Source organism: Pseudonaja textilis, chromosome 3 (genome assembly GCF_049901715.1).
Source record: "Pseudonaja textilis isolate UNSWEBS1 chromosome 3, rPseTex1.2, whole genome shotgun sequence".
Classification (NCBI taxonomy): domain Eukaryota; kingdom Metazoa; phylum Chordata; class Lepidosauria; order Squamata; family Elapidae; genus Pseudonaja; species Pseudonaja textilis.
This window is the reverse complement of record NC_141992.1, coordinates 81,591,034-81,611,567: the sequence shown is the minus strand read 5'-3', so window position 1 is coordinate 81,611,567 and position 20,534 is coordinate 81,591,034. Positions and strand designations below refer to the sequence as shown.

Sequence of the window (20,534 nt, the reverse complement as noted above, 5' to 3'; positions counted from 1 at the left end):
TCGCGAATGGGGCAGTTTAAACATAAACCCAGAGTCTCCCTACTGAAGGATTATTTAAATGATAAGTCTTTGTGTCCTTTCTATTGTATACTCAGTATTGTATTGTATCGAAATGAAGCAACTAATGGGTTGGGAGAAATGAGTTTGAAAGGAAAACGACAGGCTTTCCAAAGGCGGCTGGAGGAGGAGAGACGCCTCCCTTTCAAGCCCTCCTCCACCTGAAGGCGATGTTTAGAACGTGACCTGTCGGCCTTAATCCAAATGTCACAAAGGCAAACGCGTCCCTGAATGTATCTGTCCCTGCCAGGTGATGACGATGATGATGATAATGCCTTAAGGGGGCTTCTAAAAAGCGCGCCTGCTGCTACGTGCCGAGAAGAGGCCAGGCCACTAGCAGGCTCCCTCCCGTTTTTATGTATGGCTTTTATTGTTTCTTACTAACACCTGGATCGGGCGAAAGTAAAGCATTGTAAACCCTGGACCTCGAGTTGACCACAGCAAAAGACGCGCCTCTCCTGCTCCCTTACCGTAATGAGCGCCGTCAGGAGAAACGTGCTCACGGTCATCATGAGGAAACTGTCCAAAAACCACGTGAACCAAATCACCCCGTTGGTGACTCCTCTGTTCTTCAGGGCCTCTTTCAGCCTCGTTTCTTTCTCCAACACGATGCTTTTCACCGTCATGGAAGCGGAGTAGATCCAAGCCAGTACCATGAAGAGGGGAAAGGCACGAGTCAAAGTAATCATGAAGCTGCCAGGCAAGGAGGGGAAAATAGGGAAAAGAAACAACTTTGCTTTGAAAGGTAACGGAGGAATATCTTAAGTTACTCTTACTGGTATCTTCCTCTCCTGGAAGGCTCAGATTGGTAGTTTGAGAACAGCTGGGAAACAGATTAAAAAAAAAAAAACTCATGAGAGTCCTGTCTAAATAAGGCACCCCTGAATTTTTTGGAGAGTTAAATTGCTATTTCCTGATAGAAAGATCTAAGAAAGAGCACCCAAATATTATTAAAGCCTTCCTCAGATAGTTTCTGTCCAGATGTATTGGCTTACAAATTCTAGAATTTCAAGTCAGTGTGGGGATATGGCAGTAGAGCTTCCTGAACAGTGGGCTATGTGTTTGGATGGATGTACTGCATCTATTTCTAGTCATTTTTATTTTAAAAGATTTCTTCTTAGCAGAGGCAACAAAAGTGTTGCAAATTTTAGGATTTCAAGGGCTCAGGCAAACATTTGGGGGAGCCAATTTTAAACTCTTCTAAAGAGGCTGACACAGGAGAAAGCAATCTGAACTGGTGAGAGGCCACCAGTGTGGTGTTTCTTGAACTTGGAAAGATGTGTGAGACTCCTCGGCTACACATCTCAAAATTGCCAAGTTTGCAAAACACTGCACCAGAACATCTTAGCTGCATGCTAGACTGAAAAAGAAAAAGAAAATCCTGAAAAACAACAACAAAAAAGCAATACCAAGGCACTTGTTTTGTTAAAAGGAAATATCATGGACACATCTCAGTAGTCCCCAAAATTGAGCTTGGTTTGAGGGAGGCATCATTTTTGAGGAAGGCCAAAAGAACCACTCGTGCAGTTGGAAAAAAGTGCCTTTTGCAAAAACAAAACAATGTCACTGTTGTGGAACTCCTAAGAAACATGTTTTTCATTACTCACATTCATGTTCTGATTCTGTGACCTGACCAGGCCTTACTATCAGAGTCCTATGCTTTTCTCAAAGGATACAACCTCTTTCTGCCCCCTGCTTGGCCACCAGGCCTCTATGCTGATATATAATCAATTCACCATATGGAGGAGGTAGCAATTGAAGAGAGACAAAAATAAATCACATCATGTGTTTATTGGATTATCTCTATTTTGGCTATCCTGGGAGGAAGCTATGGGGCAACATTGTATTCAGAGCTAAAGATAAGATCGTAGCAGGATAGCATTAAGCAGAGAGAGACAAAGGGAACACCTTAGCTGTTAAGTCAGATCACTAAGAAATGGGGTATTCTGGAAAATAAATCAAAGTCATGTAATTCCTGGCAGAGAAGGAATTTATTTTGCAACAAAATGGTGCTCTGGTGACATTTGTTCTGGAACTGTTGCTACAGCTGTATCTGGACTCCACTGAGCAAATCCCATTGAGCTTAGTGGGGCTTCTTTCCAGAGAGATTCCTGGGAAGGGAGCTAGGGTTATTGCTTCAGAAATGCCTTTTAAACAATGTGAAGCCAAATTTCATAAAGAGAGGGAAGGACTTGTCAAACTATGAAACTGCCAATTGGATGGTGTGTCTCATAAATCAAAACAGGCTTTCACATCATGGTCTTAATATACAAAACCTTATTCCAAAATAATTGGGAAATATGTCACGTGAAAATAGGTCTTGCCCAATCATGCAGCTTTATCTAACATGTACCTTCCTATTCTGGCTGGAATTTGGGGAACCGTAATCCCAATCTGGAAGGGAAGCGGAATGACAACCTGAAGGTTTCTGTTCACCATGCTGGTAAGTCAACTTTTAAGAATAGCATCTAGAATCCTCCTTTTCCTCATCTTTATATTAAAGCTGTTTTATATTGTGTCTAACTATGGAATGAGGGGGATTCTTCAGCACAGCAAAAAGTCAAGTTGTATTGAATTATTGTAGCTACTGATCCAATTATACCACCACATATACTCTGAAATATATGAGAGTCTTAACATGAGAATTTACAACAGAAACCCTGTGAAGTAGGTTAGTCCCAGGTCACCCAGTGAGTTTCCATGGCTAGGGATGGACTCCAGAGTTTCACAGTCCTAATTCATTGCCTTAACCACTCCCCCCTGTGAAGCTTTTGCTATATATTTCTCATTTTCATGTAAGAATTTTGGCATTACTGTATTAGCATGGAGCAAAACCAATTAAAACAACTTTGAGATCTCTTCTTGGCATGTAGAGAAGTGACCTGAGGATGATGATTGATGACAAATCAAAGGAATGTGATGCCTTTGGAAGAGAGAACCAGACCTCTGCCTGAGTTTTTACCCACTGAACCTGATAAAATTCTATTCTCAGGATGGCTTATTGTTTGGAAATTTGAAGAAGCCATATGAAACACTGCAAATGTTGTAAGACCCCTATTCACATTATTTATTTCTTTGTGTTTCTTAATATTTAGGGCAACATTCTTTAGGATAATATTCAATGCAGTACAAGAAAAAAATAAATACAGGGCAACATAAAGCCATCCTGTATTTTCACAGAGACAATCTCTGAGGTGAGATTTAAATTCCCTTGGCTTCACTCTTAACACCTCAGTTTTGTTGCCCGAGATATAGTAGAACTATATAGCCTCTCAGCTATTAACCAGACTTAAGGAGTGATTCTATCCTTAATGGGTGATTCTATCATTTCTACACATTCTGTAGGTTGGGTAAGGCTGTCTTATTTCCTGTGTTGAAATACGCCGGCCAAAAATTGAAAAACATAAGAGACTGCCTCACTGGTTTGCAAAGGGGATTTGTAAAGCCCCATGGCCTGTACTGCATTCCACTACATTGGGATGTAGAGAAAAGCCTTGAACAAATTGAACAAAGTTGAAAAACCCACATTATGTATCTGATATTAACACAGTAGAGAAAGTCCAGAAATATTTCACAAGAAGAGTTCTCCACTCCTCTACTCTTTGCAGAATACCTTATGCCACCAGACTTGAAATTCTAGACCTAGAAAACCTAGAACTACGCTGCCTTCAGTCCAATCTAAGTATGGTATATAAAAATCATACATTGCAATGTCCTACCTGTCAATGAATACTTCAGCTTCAACCACAACAATACAAGAGTAAACAATAGATACAAGCTCAAGGTTAATCACACGAAACTTGATTGCAGGAAATACGACCAGCAACAGAGTGATCAATGTCTGGAATACTCTATCTGATTCTGTGGTTTCTTCCCCAAACCCCAAAAACTTTAACCTTAGACTATCTACTATTAACCTCACCCCTTTCCTAAGAAGTCTGTAGGGGGCATGCATAAGTGCACCAACGTGCCTACCGTTCCTGTCCTATTGTTTCTTTTATTTTTCTTATATGTATGTTGTATTCATAACTATGTTTATACTTATACCTATTATCTTGTAAGCAATTGACAAATCAAATAAACTAAAAATAAATAAACTATTTTTATCATATCCCAAATGTTAGCCAGAAACAGAGTAAAGGATTAGTTGTTTTAGAGCACAAGTTTTTAACAAGTTACTGGTAATAAGAGGTGTGCTGGAAGAGGTAAGTATTTTAATAATGGCCTTGGTTACCTTTTAATTAAAGAGTCAGTTTGGTGTAATGGTGAAGGTGTTGGTTAGAAACCAGATATGGTGAGTTCTAGGCCTCCCTTAGACATGAAACCCCTGGATGACTTAGGCTCATTCACTCTCTCCAGCCCAACCCATCCCACAGGGTTGTTGTTGCGGGAAAAATAGCAGGTAATGGTATTAGGTAGGTTTTCCACCTTGCATTGAGGAGGGATAAAAATCTTATTTGTATGGTTCATTGCACAGTCAACCAGCTATTGAGACTGGAGTTGGCAATTTATTCACCTATGAAGCCCTATGATAGGCAGATGATGTTGCTTGATATTAAAGGAATCATTACATGATGTAAGCTATTCCAAGTAAAGTTTCCTTTTGCAACTGACTGGTGGTGATGATGATTATTTCTATTATTCCCCTGAAGATAAATGGACTTTATATTTAAAATATTAACTTGCTCACATCCAGAGAATTGGTACTGAAAAATTATCCATTTTTATTAGAAGAGAGAATAATCACTAGCATCATGGCATAAATAGGTATTGCATGAAAAACACCTTCTTTGTTTCTTTGTTCTAGCCTGACCTGAACCTTGCATTACTCAACATCATTGAACGATCCTGCATTCTAATGTTGTGGCGGAGAGTAACAAGCCTTTCAACACACCTATATTCTTTTTTTCATTTTTGAAAATGAACTGAATACTTTCCCTGGTTAAAAGAGTTGAGAAAAACAGGTATAAGTTTGCAACTTTTCCTCCATTCTTTCCTTGCAATGAATTAATACTTATTTTTTGCAGTAAAGGTGGTATTAAACCAAAAGCCTTCCTGTTGTTTTCTATTTTAAGTAGTTAGATTGTTATGATAATTTATTTGTTCTAGATTTCTTATTTCAGATTTAACTAACACAATCCTGTTTCCTTGGCAGGGAATTTGTCTAATGCGTCATGTTCTAAAATCTCTAGCATGATCAAAAGCAGAAACAGTGTCATTTGTAAGAGTGCTATGTGTCTAGTGCTAGCCACACAGTTAGCTATTGGACACAGATCATACTTACACATCATCTACAAAGCAGGGATAGGGCATTTGTTGCAGGTATATCCCTGAAGGCACATCAACGTGGGTCTGGGTTTTGATGATCCCTTGCTCAATCATATCTTGCAGATAAGCAAACCCTCCCCAGATGTAGTGCAGATCATCCACTGGGTCAGCTCTTGGGCCAGGATCCCAGTACCTGTAGTTACAAAGCACAGATTTAGCCTTCAGACTAGTGGGGATTGTGATAGGGTGAAAGTATCAGTTATCAGACTCTGAGGGACAAACTATATGCTATGTTAATGGTTTGGTTGCCTCTCAGCTGCAGTATCTTTTCTTCCTTTCACAAAAGCCAAGAGTGGCCCAATCCTGGTTGTGATGCTGTGGGAGAACCAAAAAATTCCAACCATTTTCTTGGACTGCAGTCCTAGTTTTTGCACACTGTGTTTGCAAGACAAAAGACAGGCATGAAAAAGCTTTCTGAACATCTAACTGATATCCTGGGTTTCCTGTTAGAACAGACTGATTCAAGGTTTAAAAACCAGATCCAAATCCTGTCACATTGGTTGCCTGTGATAGAAAAAAGCATGCCCTTAAGAAAAAACTGTCAGATTAATGGAGTTGTAATCCACTTCTTCTAGGTTGAATGTTACGGCATCTTACGGTATCTCTGGACACCTGCATAACTGGATAGAAGCATTCCTGTCAAACAGACAACAAATGGTCAAAATTGGGAGTGTCCTATCAAATTCTGTACCTGTCAACAGTGGTGTCCCCCAAGGCAGTGTTCTGGGATCAACTCTTTTCATACTCTACATAAATGACCTCTGTGATCATATTAAGAGCAACTGCGTTCTCTTCGCTGATGATGTAAAGCTATTCAATACCACAGAAAATACTGCTACCCTTCAAAAAGATCTTGACTATGTATCAGAATGGTCAAACAAATGGCAACTTCAAATCTCAACAAATAAATGCTCTGTCTTACATATTGGCAAAAAAAATCAGAAAATAAAATACAGGCTGAATAGTCAAGACCTTGCTGATGATCCAAACTCTGTCAAGGATCTTGGAGTACTCATCTATAATGATCTAAATGCTAGAGCCCACTGTAACTACATAGCCAAAAAGGTGTTAAGAGTTGTTAACCTAATCCTACGTAGCTTTTTCTCTGGTAATATTGCACAAATAACTAGAGCAGTGGTTTCCAACCTTTTTTTCGCCCCGCACCCCTAAAGAAATTTCACTCGAACCTCACACCCCCTGAAATAATAATAAATAAAAATGCCAACATATAGCCAATATCCTATTATTTACCTGGACTTTTCTCGCACCCCCTGGAATATCGTCTCGCACCCCCAGGGGGTGCAAGCACCCCAGGTTGGGAACCCCTGAACTACAGCATACAAAACATTTGCGAGACCAATACTCAAATACAGCTCATCAGTCTGGAACCCACACTACGTATCTGATATTAACACAGTTGAGAAAGTCCAGATATATTTCACAAGAAGAGTTCTCCACTCCTCGACTCATTGCAGAATACCTTATGCACCAGACTTGAAATTCTAGACCTAGAAAACCTAGAACTATGCCGCCTTCAGTCCAATCTAAATATAGTATATAAAATCATACATTGCAATGTCCTACCTGTTAATGAATACTTCAGCTTCAACCACAACAACACAAGAGTAAACAATAGATACAAGCTCAAGGTTAATTGTACCAAACTTGATTGCAGGAAGTACGACTTCAGCAACAGAGTGGTCTATGTCTGAAATACTCTACCTGACTCTGTGGTTCCTTCCCCAAACCCCAAAAACTTTAACTTTAGACTGTCTACTATTGACCTCACCCCTTTCCTAAGAGGCCTGTAGGGGGCGTGCATAAGCGCACCAATGTGCCTACCATCCCTGTCTTATTGTTTCTTTTATTTTTCTTATATGTAGCCATGTATTCATAACTATGTTTTTACTTATACCTATTATCTTGTAAGCAATTGACAAACCAAATAAAGAAATAAATAATGTTTTTTTTCAACTTTCCAGTTTTGTCGACCATCCAGCGATTTCCCAATGGCCTTCCATCAGAATCTTTTATCAGTTTAGCTTTTGACAAAAACAGCCAAGTGCTATCATCTTTGATTCAGTCCAATTAGACTTTATGGGCTGAAGAGTTTAGAAGTAATGGTTTAGATGCAATTTTCCTTTATCACTTACATAATAATTGCAGAATCAGTGTTCTGACAAGCAAAGGGGCTACCATAAATCAAATCTCACAGATAAAATCATCAGATCAGCTTTTATTGGAACACAGGAGGAATCTTGTGGCAACTTAAAGGCTATAAATATATCCTGTGCTCAACTTTCGCAGAAGCAGTTTTCATGTCTATGTGCTCAAGGACTTTAAAGCTCAATTGTTTAAAAGTCAGGTGGAAGCACTGAGAGTTCAGATAGGTTTATTCCCAAGTAACTCCCATGCATAGGGCTGAATTTGTGTTCTAATAAAAAGGCATTATGCTTTGTCATGGTACGTGTGCTTTCTCATTCTCTCTCTCTGAGTGGCTGTATATGCACTCATGATAACATTTTATATTTACCAGCATACCATTGTTTGAGATACCTAAAGGTTACACTTTGGCCTGTAGTTAATTATTATATATATAATCCATTTACATTTACCAGCCTTCTTTCCTGTAAATATGATAAATTGCAATTCTCGTTAGACCCCTTTGATGACTGGGGACATCCAACAGATATACAGGATGGGGGAGAACTTCTCTTGGCAATTCTGATTTATTTTGTCTCTCCAGTCACTGGTATCTCATGAGGCTCTGCTTGCATGCCTAAAGATTAGAAGCTGTCCTTACCTATCTTGGATTTTGTTTGTTTTTTCCACAGCATCAATATCCATGCGTATCTTGTATTTCACGTGAGGTGGCAGTTGAGCGGCCCTTGCATCCACATCAAGAAAGACAACAGCAGCCCAGAATTTGTTTTCCTCCAGAAGAGAGCGAGCGTGAAGAATCAACTCAGTTTCATCAGCTAGGCCTTCAAACTTGTCAAGGGTCAAGCACTGTGATAACAGAGACATAAGAGATACTTGAATGAGATAACAGTAGCATTCTACATGTATGTAAATCAAAATTTATGATTTGGACACCAATATTGGTAGTTGTCTATATACAATTGAGGACAACATTTCCGTGGCTAAGCAAGGCAGTTGTTAAATGAGTTTTATCCTATTTTACGACCGTTCTTGCTACAGTTGTTAAAAGTGAATCGCTGCAGTTGTGTTAAGTTCGTAACACAGTTGTTAAGTGAATTCTGGCTTCCCGTCGATTTTGCTTGTCAGAAGGTTGCAAAAGGTGATCATGTGACCCCAGGACACTGCAACTGTCATAAATACGAGTCAGTTGCCAAGTGGCTGGATTTTGACTATATGACCATGGAGATGCTGTCATGTGAAAAATGATCATAAGTCATTTTTTTTCAGGGCTGTTGAAACTGTGAGCGATCACTAAATGACCTGTTGTAATTCAAGGACAATCTGTGCTGTTGCTTAGTAGAGAAATGGGCAGCGTACAAATTTAACGAATAAATAACAAATAACAGAGAAACCTGTTCCTTCCAAAGTCTGCAGAACTTTGGTCAAAATTGATCAGTCTACATATCAACAATGCATGTGAATAAAGCTGAAGTGGTGGATTTTGTAAAATAGGAGGTGTTAAGCTGAGATTTGCATTCGGATCAGTATTATATAATGAAAATAATTTGAAATTTGCATAATCTGGGTGGACTATTATTCTTTCTATCCAGATTGACTGTCCTTTTGCCCTGACTATAAGGCTTCAGAACCAATATACATGAGCAGTGAGGGAGTCAGACAATAACCGGTCTATCCATTCAATTAACAGAATCAATTCCGCTGATTAGTGGGATGATCAGTAGGTTTATTGCCAGAGTTTCCTTCTACAATGATGTTAAAACATTACAGTATTTATACAGAGCAACCTCTGATCCCCTACAGGAGTTTCTATTCCATGTTCCTTCTTGGCACCAAGTGAAAAAAAGAAATCTCTTTGAAATAGTTGTTACAGCAATGGATTCTTGCCTGGGGCATGGATTGGAGTAGATAATTGCCAAATTTCTTTCAAATGTTTTTTTGGACAATAAAAAGGTAAAATTAAAAAAAACAACTGGGGAGGCTTTCTAGTTGTTGAGAGGCATAAGAAAGTTAAGAATTCATTCCAGCTCAGTTTGACTGTCGATGATGACATGGATACTTCCACATTTTTTTTACCACAACGTAGAAGTGATTTGCTACAGCCATTGCTTTCTTCCAGGTTTTATTTTTAACTTTTCACTTTGCTATAGCTTTGAAATAAATGTACAGTGTTTCTGTATAATAAAGAATATGATGAAAAGATTTTTTTTTCAAGAAAATTATTAATTCAGAGGAAAAATATTTAATACTTTGCTGGGAAACAAAGCATGTATGCTAAATCATTTAATACCTCTAATGCTTTAAATCCACAGATGCACAGAATTTGTTGGTTCTATTTTGATAACTTCCTGAATTAATATATAAATTGGAACACAATCATCTCCAGAAGAAACTATGCAGTTGTCTGAATTTTGAAATGCAGGTGTGTTCCAAAATCAGTATACAGTTGATAAGATTCTGTATTAAATGTGAGTTTGCTTCTTTCAGTTAGCCAAATGGTGTAGAAACTTGCCAGACCAGACTTACTTAACAGAAGCAGAGCTGAGATAGATCAGATTTATTTTCTCAGACTTTCCCTAATCCCATTCTCGGGCTAAAATGCATTATAAAATTGTAATTGAAAGAGGAGAGACCAAAAGCTGTCATAAGCATATTCCACTTCTGAGGTTTATAATAACTACCGTCCTTTAGTGCAGAGACTGAATGGAGCAATTGTCTCTGGAAGATCAGTCAATAAAGAAGTGTCTCGCCAGCCAGATAACAACCCCCAAAGAAAAACAAAGTTGAAACCATCACAATAAATGAGGGTGATGGGTAGGTGGAAAGCTAATGTGAACCTATCACCTGGAAAATAAGCCTGGGAGAGCAAAACAAAATTAGCTCAAAGGAGGGGAAAGTGACGGCCATAAATAGCAGGGAGAAAGAACACTGCACACACAGCAATGGGTACACAATTGTGAGAGCAGACTGGGAAACCCTTTTTCTTCTTTGTTTACAGTTTACAGACCAATAAAACAAAGTTTAAAATATGGAAAAATCAAACCTAAAACAATTAAGAACAAGAAGAGGAAGGAATGGAAGAGAATAGACATAAGCAATCAAGAGATAGCTGACCTACGAAGAAGGTCAAATCAAATTATCTTAAGATATCATATCTTAATTTGCACACCATAAATGAGAATTGGCAAATTCCTCTTTCAAAATTCTTCATTTACCTTAGACTAGCATTAAAGTTACCTGACTGAAATTGGTATACAGGTAATCCTCAACTTATGATCACAACTGAGCCCAACATTTTTTGTTGCTAGGTGAGACATTTGTGAAATGAATTTTGTCCCATTTTATGACATTTCTTGCCACATTTGTTAAGTGTATCACTGTAGTTGTTTAGTAACACAGTTGTTAAATGAATCTGTCTTCCCCATTGACTGTGCTTATTGGAATGGAATGGAATAGAATAGAATTCTTTATTGGTCAAGTGTGATTGGACACACAAGGAATTTGTTTTTGGTGCATAAGCTCTCAGTATACATAAAGAAAAAACAAAATACATTCATAAGATACAAGAAGGCGGCAAAAGATGATCGCATGACCCCTGAGACACTGCAACTGTCATAAATATGAGTCAGTTACCAAGTATCTGAATTTGAATCACGTGACCATGGGGATACTGCAATAGTTGTAAGTGTGAAAAACGGTCATGAATCACTTGTTTCTGTGCTGTTGTAACTTTGGTCACTAAACAAACTGTTGTAAGTGGAGGACTACCTGTAATTCTGTATTCCTTTATCTTCTCACCTATGTGGGAATAATTGACAATAATTCTGCTCAACTCTGAAACCCCGCCACTCATGAAAGGCATGGGAAATAAAAAGACATTGATGGATGAAAATGAAGATTGAGATTGCATCATTAGTTTAAATATGCATGTGTGGAAATCAGAATTGGGACTGAACTGCATTGAGCTTACAACATTTCTTTTGATGACCATTCAAAATTATAACAGCACTAAAGATTATGGCTGTTTTTCACGCTTACAACCATTGTAGCATCCCCATGGTCAAAATTCAGACTCTTGGCAACTGATTTATATTTAAGATAGTTGCAGTGTCCCAGGGTGATGTGATCACCCTTTTGTGACCTTCTGACAAGCAAAGTCAATGGGGAAGCCAAATTCACTTAACAACCATGTTACTAACTTAATAACTGCGCTGGTTCGTGTAACTGTGGCAAGAATGATGTAAAATGTGACAAAACTCATGTAATGACTGTCCTGCTTAGCAATGGAAATGTTGGACCCAGTTGTGGTCGTAACTCAAGACTACTTTATCAGAAGTTGCTTTGATCCCATCTTTTAACACTATCTGCTTCTCCGACCTTGCTATCAGACCTGGCCAAAGTCTCCTGTCAGCATCTGTCTCCTGACACAAGCACTATGTACTTTGCTGAAAGTTAGGGCAGCAGACTTCATGAGTGACATAATATTTAACCAAGTTCCAATGTATTCCTATTTTGGTATAGAGAGAAGGTAAGTGCCAGAGCAGGGAAATGGGGAAACGATGAAGTCACCAAATATCTGTATGTATCTTGTGCTTCCTAACTCCCAAATGAAGGAATGTTTATCAGATTCTCAATGTTGGCAGCTATTGTAAGGAGATGACATTTTGTTTCTAAACTGACTGGGAAGAAATGTATTTAATTACTTCACTTCACTAAATGCCACAAAGCTAGTTTGTTTGATCTTATCAGCTTGATGGCCTCTTGCAGGCCAACAACCAATAATTATGTACATCAAAGTCCTCACAGGCAACTTGTTATTTAAGAGACAGATTTCTCTGAAATGTAAAGTCTCCTTTGTTTAGCCCTGTCATCTGAAGAACTGTTATCTCTTCTAGTAAAAGAGAGAAGAGGGGAGGTCTGCAAGAGGATCAGGTTGCTGATGATATATCAAAATAAACTCTGGCATTTTAAATAGCATGTCAAGTAAGAACTGTATGATTTTTGTCATGGATGCAATAAGAGAAATGTATTTAAATCAAGAATATGCTACCTGTAACAAAAGTAAAGATGCCCTTAAGGTGACCTTGCTTTTTCTGTTGGCTTCATAGATCCAACTCTGCAGTTTTCTCAGATGTATAGAAGTGATTTCTCCCATTGTTGTCTTCTAGGATTTTTTTAAGCTTCCCAGTTTAGCTTACAACCCTAAGCATTCCCATTCCATAGCAAGGCAGTATTCCCAAATCCATCTATGCTTACCTTCTGAACTTACTGCATGTGGAAGACAGTCTTGAAGGTACCTGAAGATATCTAATTATTAGGTCAAACTTACATGATTTTGTCACTAAATGATGCTTTTTCTTTTCGCATTTAGTAGACTAGACTAGAAAATTAAGGCAAAAGGTTGCTTATCTTAATTCCTTGAAGGTTTGTTTTATGGGGGGAAAAACATGTATCCCTAAGCTGGTTTTGTTCTTTAGCGAAAATATCCTCCAGGTAAGTTTTCTAAGCAAGATATAAAAGGTATAAAACAGGGAAAGTCCTAATCTTGATACTGAAACCAGAAAGCTTTAGTATTTTACTATCAAGGTAACCTACTTTGTTTTTTTCTTACACCACACATTTAATGCTAATATGCCTCCTCCTGCCCCCCCACCCTAAAAAATCCATGGAGTCAATTCAGTACTCTCAAGCACTCACTTTATATACACTTGGTAGAAAATCCAGGTTCAAATTAAATGAATATTATTTATTATTACAGGTGTGTGTCTGTGTCTGTGTCTGTGTGTATACATACATACATACATACATACATACATACACACACACACACACACACACACACACAAATCCAAAGATCTGAGTTTTATTATTCCTCAACAGTATAGAATTCCATGTTTACAGCATATGTGTTGTGTATGTATTAAAAGGCAGTGGCTCAACACTAGTGCATTGCCACTAGTACCGTGGAGATATTTGATAAAATAATATAAAATGCAAGTGTTAGCATTACCAAACTGACCATTTACAAACAACTGCTCACTTTTCTCTAATTAGACCTCTGAAGTCTGCCTCACCTAGAGACCCCAGTTCAAAAGATGCCGAGTCATCACTGATGCTTGTCCAACTGCTCTTTCAAGCCCCAGGGAAGTAATTGACCCATTGTTTCAATGAGCAATCATCCTGCCCTTAGCCAAAAGGTTCATGTTTGTGCTATCCTTTTGCCAAATACATAACATCACTCTGCAAATCCAAGCACAGCCAAATGTAAATATTTATCTGAAAGACTATTGTGATTCCTTCATCACATTTTGTACCTCTTCAACTGAAGTATAAAATGGCACTGTTCCAAAATGTTATGAGAGGATATTCTCAGGGTAGCGAGTCATTCTGGAATTAAGATTTAGTTCAGTTTCCTGAGCCCTCCCACTCAAATGACACGGGCATCATATTTTTTTAAATCTAAACCATGCTCCTAGTCAAGATGTATTTGTAATGAGGTCATCTGAACTCTTTACTTCTCCTTTACTTCTCTTTACTCCCACCTGTGCAGTTGGAGATCTAAATTGCTTTTTTTAATATATGGCCTTGAAACCTGGAAAAACCTTTTCCAAAGAAAAACATATGGCAGGGAAAAAAATCCACTGCAATGGATCCACTGCAATTGAATTTTATTAAAGTAGTGCATAATGCCTGAAAAATGGCAAACTGCTGGTTCGATATTGATTTTTAAATTAATTATTCAATTGTAACCATTGTTTTCATGATGAAGGCAGTCTGCTCTAAAATTATAAATAAAGATATTGGCTTTAATACAATCCTGTATTGCATGTTGACTGGGGAGTTTGGAGAGCTCAAGTCAACACATCTTAAAATCTGAAAAACACTGATCTAAGATAATTTGCCCCAGTCTGAACATTTTCCATATTAGTGGACTTCAATTCCCAGAATTGTCCAGCCAGAATGAGTCATTAATGGGAGTTCTGGGAACTGAAATCTATAAATGTGGTGCCTGGATAAGAGAGGGCTATACTCTGAAGATTGCCTGAACAGCAGTAACTAGTAACAGAACTAGTAGTTGCAGTTTACTTTAAGAGAATCCGGACAAAAATTACTTGCTATACATTCTGCAATCAGATAAAGGCTCTGAGAATAATAAATCAGAAAAAATGTCTACCTCCAGGTATTGGTAAGCCATATGAAAAGTCTGATTGGCCATACTGAAAATATTCCTCCAATCAAAGTTCCTCATACCATCCTTTCTTTTCTCCGGGGGTCCATTATAGAGAAAATTGATAGCATCTTCCACAGTTAGACCTTCGTCACCAAATTGTTCATTTAAAAAACTTTTCACAGTAGGATTTTGCAAAGTGTCCTGTAGGTAAAAAAAAATATCAGCTTTAATTTCACAATCCAGCTGTGAAAGCGCATTGATTGCTTTTAATTGGAAGATGAATAGCACCTTTTCCAGATTTTACTTATTATGTAAACATAACATCAGGAGTAAATGGCATTTCCAGGGAAATGTTTGACCCCTTACACACCTGCTGGTTGCCCACTTTAAATGCTGTGCCTCAAAGCCAGTTCCCCTCCCAGTAGGACTTCTAGTTTCAGAGCAATTAAACGCAGGGTAGCACATTTATTGCTAAAGGAAGCAGTAAAGATCTCCCTGCTGGCTACTTGCTTAGTCCCACCCTTCATGGATTAAGATGAATGGCAACAGTAAAGTGGCATTAATAGAATTTTGTTTTGGTCCTGGAACTGGAATTGCAACAACTCTAAATTATCAAGTATGGTCAATAAAAATCAATCATTAAGAACAGAAGCCCTTTTAGAACAAAATACATGTTTTTGTTTTAAAGACCAGCATTTTAGATTTTAATTTATGCCTCTCTGGGTGCTTTCCCCCCCATGTGGGTTAGAAATCTTGTCCTTAGCTACTTTTGCTGACTGAGATAGTGCAAATTCAGAATTGGACAGCCCCAATTTTGGAAGGTTACTCTAGAAATTTGGTAGGTACTGTACATCCTGATAAATGCCTAGACTGAAAAAGAAGACTATTTGCATTTTATTAATATTCACACAGAGAGACCTTCACTTGGTACTTGTCCTGGATTTTTTTTTTAGTGAAGATTTTCCATGCATGCAGTTTGGACTTTCTTGGTTCCTGGATATCAAATGATTTTCAAACTTAGGAAAAAAATAAACTTGCCCATTTGCCAACTGGTACATAAGTTATTGCAAAAAAAAAACCCAACCCTCAAAACAATCTAGTAATTTCTACTAGTGCAGCAATTTATTCCACTCAGTATATTCAGGAAGGAAGTCTTGGTCATATGAAATAATCTTCCATGAAATGAATGAGTGTGAAGTGAACTATTATACAACCACCTGTTTAGAATCTTTGTATTACTAAAATATGTTTACAGAGAACGAGTATTTCAAAATCTAGTAATATTGCTAATCTTTCCAGTTCTAATATCAACTGAATTGAAGACACCATGGGTACACTAACCCCCCTTTGATTCCAGGGATGCATCATAGAAGCAGAAAGTTGAAAATAAGGTAGAACGTTCCTGTTTAGTCCAGAATTCGCAATCCAGAATGCAGAAGGAACAATCCATCCTTCCAAAGGTGACTTCTGATCTCTTCAATTTTTAACCTACAATAAATTCTAGACTTGTTATCTGCAGCAGTGTTTCTCAATCAGTTTTAAGATGCATGGATTTCAACTCCTACCCCATGGCTGGCTGGGGAATTTTGGCACTTGAAATCCATCCATCTTAAAGTTGTCAAGGTTGACAAACACTACTCTAGAATAACAGAGAACAAATCTGCTACATCTTTTCAGTGAGCATTTAATGAGAAGTGATCAATCTGGAGAGCACATGGACCAATGTTTATAGATCCTTAGATGCATTTGTTCTCAAAAGTTTTTTTTCAACTTTAATAATCCATGCTGAATTATTGTACTTTAGTAGCCTTTCCAGGCTAAGCAAAGTATCTACTCACTCGGATCATGTTCATTTGTACACTGTCATTGAAAAAATTCCACAGTTGAGGTCCCATTTCTTTCCATGCTTTAGTCAAGAATGTCAAGCGCTCAAGTTGTTCAAATGTGGAATTTGCCTGAAGAATTTAAAATATATTGAATGAGGAAAAGGAATATTTATTGACTTTGCTAAATTTCGCAAATCAATTTTGTAAACAAAAGTGAGATTCTTTGAAATGAGATGAGTCCTCTACAGCTTCCCATGTTTGGAAGTACAAGTCAGTAAGTATTCTTTGAAATTTCTCCTGAAATTATCTGAACATTATGAGCCACTGAATTAGGAAGAATTAGGAAGGAAAATGTGTTTTCTTTACACCTCTCTCTCTCTCTCTCATTCTCTCTCTCTCTCTCTCTCTCTCTCTCTCCTTCCCCTCTCCCTCCCTCTCTGTGTGTTTAAAGCAAGCAGTAGTAGAAAATGCTTTGACAATGAAATGTATTTTGGTGATAATAACTTAATTGGTTAGTTTAATAGATCTTTCTACTAAATTACTTTAAGATGGGAGGGAGATGGGCAGTCTAGAAACCTGAAATATAAACAAACACAAAAATAATGTCCATAGAAATAATTAGAAAAGGATGAAGGAAGGGGAAAATCTCTTACATTCTTCAGTATCTTCTGTACTGCAGGTGAATCAGGAGCAAAGAGGATTTTCCCCATCAGCAAAGGTTTCATAGTTATCCAAATTATTTTGGTTAAAGTGTTTGATTCCATGGTTTGTATCAACTGATTACAAAAGAGTGCTGTTAGAAGAGGATAAGGGAAAAAAAATACAACTTACATTATATAATACTGCGCTACTCTCATTATTTAATGCATCCCGCAGAGTCTATTCTCCTGAAAGAATCTTTTCATATTACTAAAAGAAAATCACACTCCCTAGGAACTGAACAGACTGAGCAGAACAACTTGTTCTGTATTTGTATATCTGCCATGTTCCTGGTTCCAAAAACAAGAATAAAAGTTGGGGAAGAGCAATACTACATTTACTGAGAGCGCTGTACAGCAGACACATTTTTCTTCCCTCTCACTTTTTTTCTGTTCTTTTATTTTTTAGGTTCTTACTTAACTCTTGAAATCTTGAAAGCTGGAATAGTAAACTCAAATTGGCCATGGCCAGGGCTATTTTTGTTTTGTTTTTAAAGTAAGAGAGAGAAATGAAGGGAAAATATGTTGGTTACTTTTTCCTAGGTTTTTTTTTTAATTTGTGCAAACTTTAAAAGAGAATTCTGTCAATGAAGTGAATAAAAACTTTAATATTTACATAACATTAAAACAAAAATAGAATAACACATCATACATTTCTGTAATCAAAACATTCTGCATTTCAAGATAGACTGGACTTCATTATAATAAAATGTGTTCTTATACAGAAATAATGTGAAGCATAATATCATATGAGAAATGTTCTTTTATGATTAACTTTGGAGTCTCCAGCTCATATACATGTGACACACCCACAAAAGCAAAAGCTTTTTGTTCATTCCTATAGACCTGTATACATTTCTGTCACAAACTGGGCATCTGTACCCTCACAATAACTTTGGGATACCTCAAATTCTATCTTCAAATATTCATTAAAAACTTCACCTTACTATTGGATCAATCCTATTTGCTCAAATTCTTTACAGATCAAGACCCTGAGAACAGAAAGAATTTAAGACAACTAGCTAGTTTGCTGATTATACAAAAATAAGTTATTCCTGAATTGCTCATAATTGTGAAGGTTATTGAAAAATAATAAAATCACATAAATTACTGCTAACATCAAATGCAAAAGATGCCATTTAATGCAACTTATTTATAAGTTCATATGTAAAGGACAGCTACATTTCATACAATACTGAATAAACAGAGGAAGTTCAGTGAAAGCAAACCAAGCAGACCATTCTCATTAAATAGCACTTAATATAATGACAAATAGCATTTGGGTTTTTTTTTTGTATCTCACCTTTATTATTTTTACAAACAATTCAGTAGCTTAGGAATTCCATTCCCAGTTATTTAAACATAGGAGTGAGCTTTTTAGATCAAGCATTTGTTAACAAAAGAATTTTCTGCAAGAACCATTTTGCCAGTTCTACAGAAATCTTTTTTAATGGCTGGAAGTTCTACCACTGCCCACATCTGAGTCTTTGGTAGCTCTCTTTGAAGCACCTGGTGGTTCTCAAACTACCAACTCTCAGAGAAGACAGCACCTTTACACTACCAGCAAAGATACACAGCTGTCAGATCCCTATCTTAATGGTTGCAGCTGCTTTTTGCCTTAACTCAGATGAAACACTAATTGTTCAGGCCAAACAGTCTAAATGGCTAATACGGTAGGGACACTATTACTGTCTAGGGCTAGGCCAATCCATCATTCTCACATGAAGTCACAATCCAAATGGGAGACTTACTGGTTGAGTTGTCATAAAAATAAACGGATTCCTTTTCTTTAGCATCAATCCCAAGGAAGGCCTTGTAATTATTATCTTCATACCAGTTTAAAGATAGTATTCTGGATCCACCACCCTCTGGGTAACCACAGAACAGGTTGGATAAAATACTCAGCAACTGTGGTAAAGATGCTGGCTCTTCCTCTTGAAGAAGCGGCTGGAGTGTTGACAAAAGCACCCGAGTGCTTGGCCTGTGAATTAACTGGCACAAAAAAAAGGCATCTTAATGAATGGTTTTTAAATGAAGAACCACTGCAGCCTCTGTGGATCAAAGAACACTACTGTAAATATAGATAAGGAAATCTGCCCCCTTCTTGGTCAGAGGCTAAAAAGAAAATAAATAAACATGGTATTCTTATGGTGCTCCATTTTGACTGGTTCTACCATTAGGCAAAAGCATCTGACTGTGTTTTCTATAATTAATTATTAATTATTGTTGTGCCAAAAATTATCAATGAAATAGGTTTTTAATTGCTTCAATGGGTGGGTGGGGAGAGTTAGAAGATTTTGCCAGCATAACATAAAGTAGCTGATAACGGTATCATTAGAAGAAAACACAAGCATTGCCACACTGTTTGTTATTTTAGTCATTTTAATCTTAGGAAAATTTACAAGAATTTCTGTCTCCGGGGCCAGAATAGCGTGGCCAGACCTGGGTAATATGTAGCTTCTACATTGGTCTTGAATAAGCCCATTTACTCTAATGACCAGATTGTACCCAACACAATCATCGCCTCCAACCAGATACCTTTTCGAGAAATTGAACTACAATGTTTAAATTTTAAAACCGTGCTCACTTACCTTTTGTACTGCTTGAGATGTATTAGAAAATATTCGTCTCCAGAGCACTAGGTCAGCACCTTGTGCATTATTGTCCCAAACAGTGGGAAGCTGCAATGGGAAGACAGATATGCTGGTGAGTCATTAATAGAACTTCACTCACGATAGACCATGGATGTTTGCTCCCAAGTCTAAAGACTCCAGCTTTGGAGTGATGGGATTGTAAAACCAGTTCAAATATAGTAGTATCAGAAATAGCTGGGTATAAAGGTATGCATCTATCACCTTTGTTGTATGGAGTATTGGGTATTATATTTCAGAGGAAATATAAGTTCCTGTTGACGAAGTATTTCTTAGAAGTGTTTGTGATGATATAAGAAGAGACGTAATCAAGGATGAGTGGGTAATAAATGGATGTTGGTTGAATACAAAGTGTGTAACCAGTACTAGGGAAGGTCACTGAGGTTTCATACAGAAATGTTGATCACATTGCATATAACAAAGGAAGAATGAATAGGTCAAAGGGAAGGTGAAGATCAAGAAAGGCCTCATTGAACGAGGTTGATGAGATCCTTAGGAAAAGGGAGTTGAGAGGACTAAAAACAAAAGGCAATAGATTGAGATAACTCAGTATGACTCAATGTGAATTAGATTTAACTGTTTCCTTTCCCCCTCCTGTTCTTTCAGGCCTTTAATTTTGGGGGCATGCTTTTTATTTTTCCTT

The 20,534-nt window shown here is 37.5% G+C and overlaps 1 protein-coding gene across 8 annotated transcripts in view; it reads right to left on the bottom strand.

Moving 5' to 3' along the window:
• ABCA4 (ATP binding cassette subfamily A member 4) overlaps nucleotides 1–20,534 on the bottom strand; it is a 112,093-nt gene that overhangs the window by 63,368 nt on the left and 28,191 nt on the right. For all 8 annotated transcript variants that reach the window (XR_015742929.1, XM_087930206.1, XM_087930205.1 and 5 more), the window contains 8 exons: nucleotides 19,832–19,921; nucleotides 18,992–19,232; nucleotides 17,196–17,335; nucleotides 16,555–16,671; nucleotides 14,720–14,917; nucleotides 8,189–8,394; nucleotides 5,342–5,518; nucleotides 528–750 (listed from right to left, as the gene is read on the bottom strand). Coding sequence is in view for 7 of the 8 variants with exons in the window: in XM_087930206.1 (XP_087786332.1) it covers nucleotides 528–750; nucleotides 5,342–5,518; nucleotides 8,189–8,394; nucleotides 14,720–14,917; nucleotides 16,555–16,671; nucleotides 17,196–17,335; nucleotides 18,992–19,232; nucleotides 19,832–19,921 (1,392 nt within the window). In the remaining variant the exon portion in view is untranslated. The remainder of the gene's footprint in view (nucleotides 1–527; nucleotides 751–5,341; nucleotides 5,519–8,188; nucleotides 8,395–14,719; nucleotides 14,918–16,554; nucleotides 16,672–17,195; nucleotides 17,336–18,991; nucleotides 19,233–19,831; nucleotides 19,922–20,534) is intronic.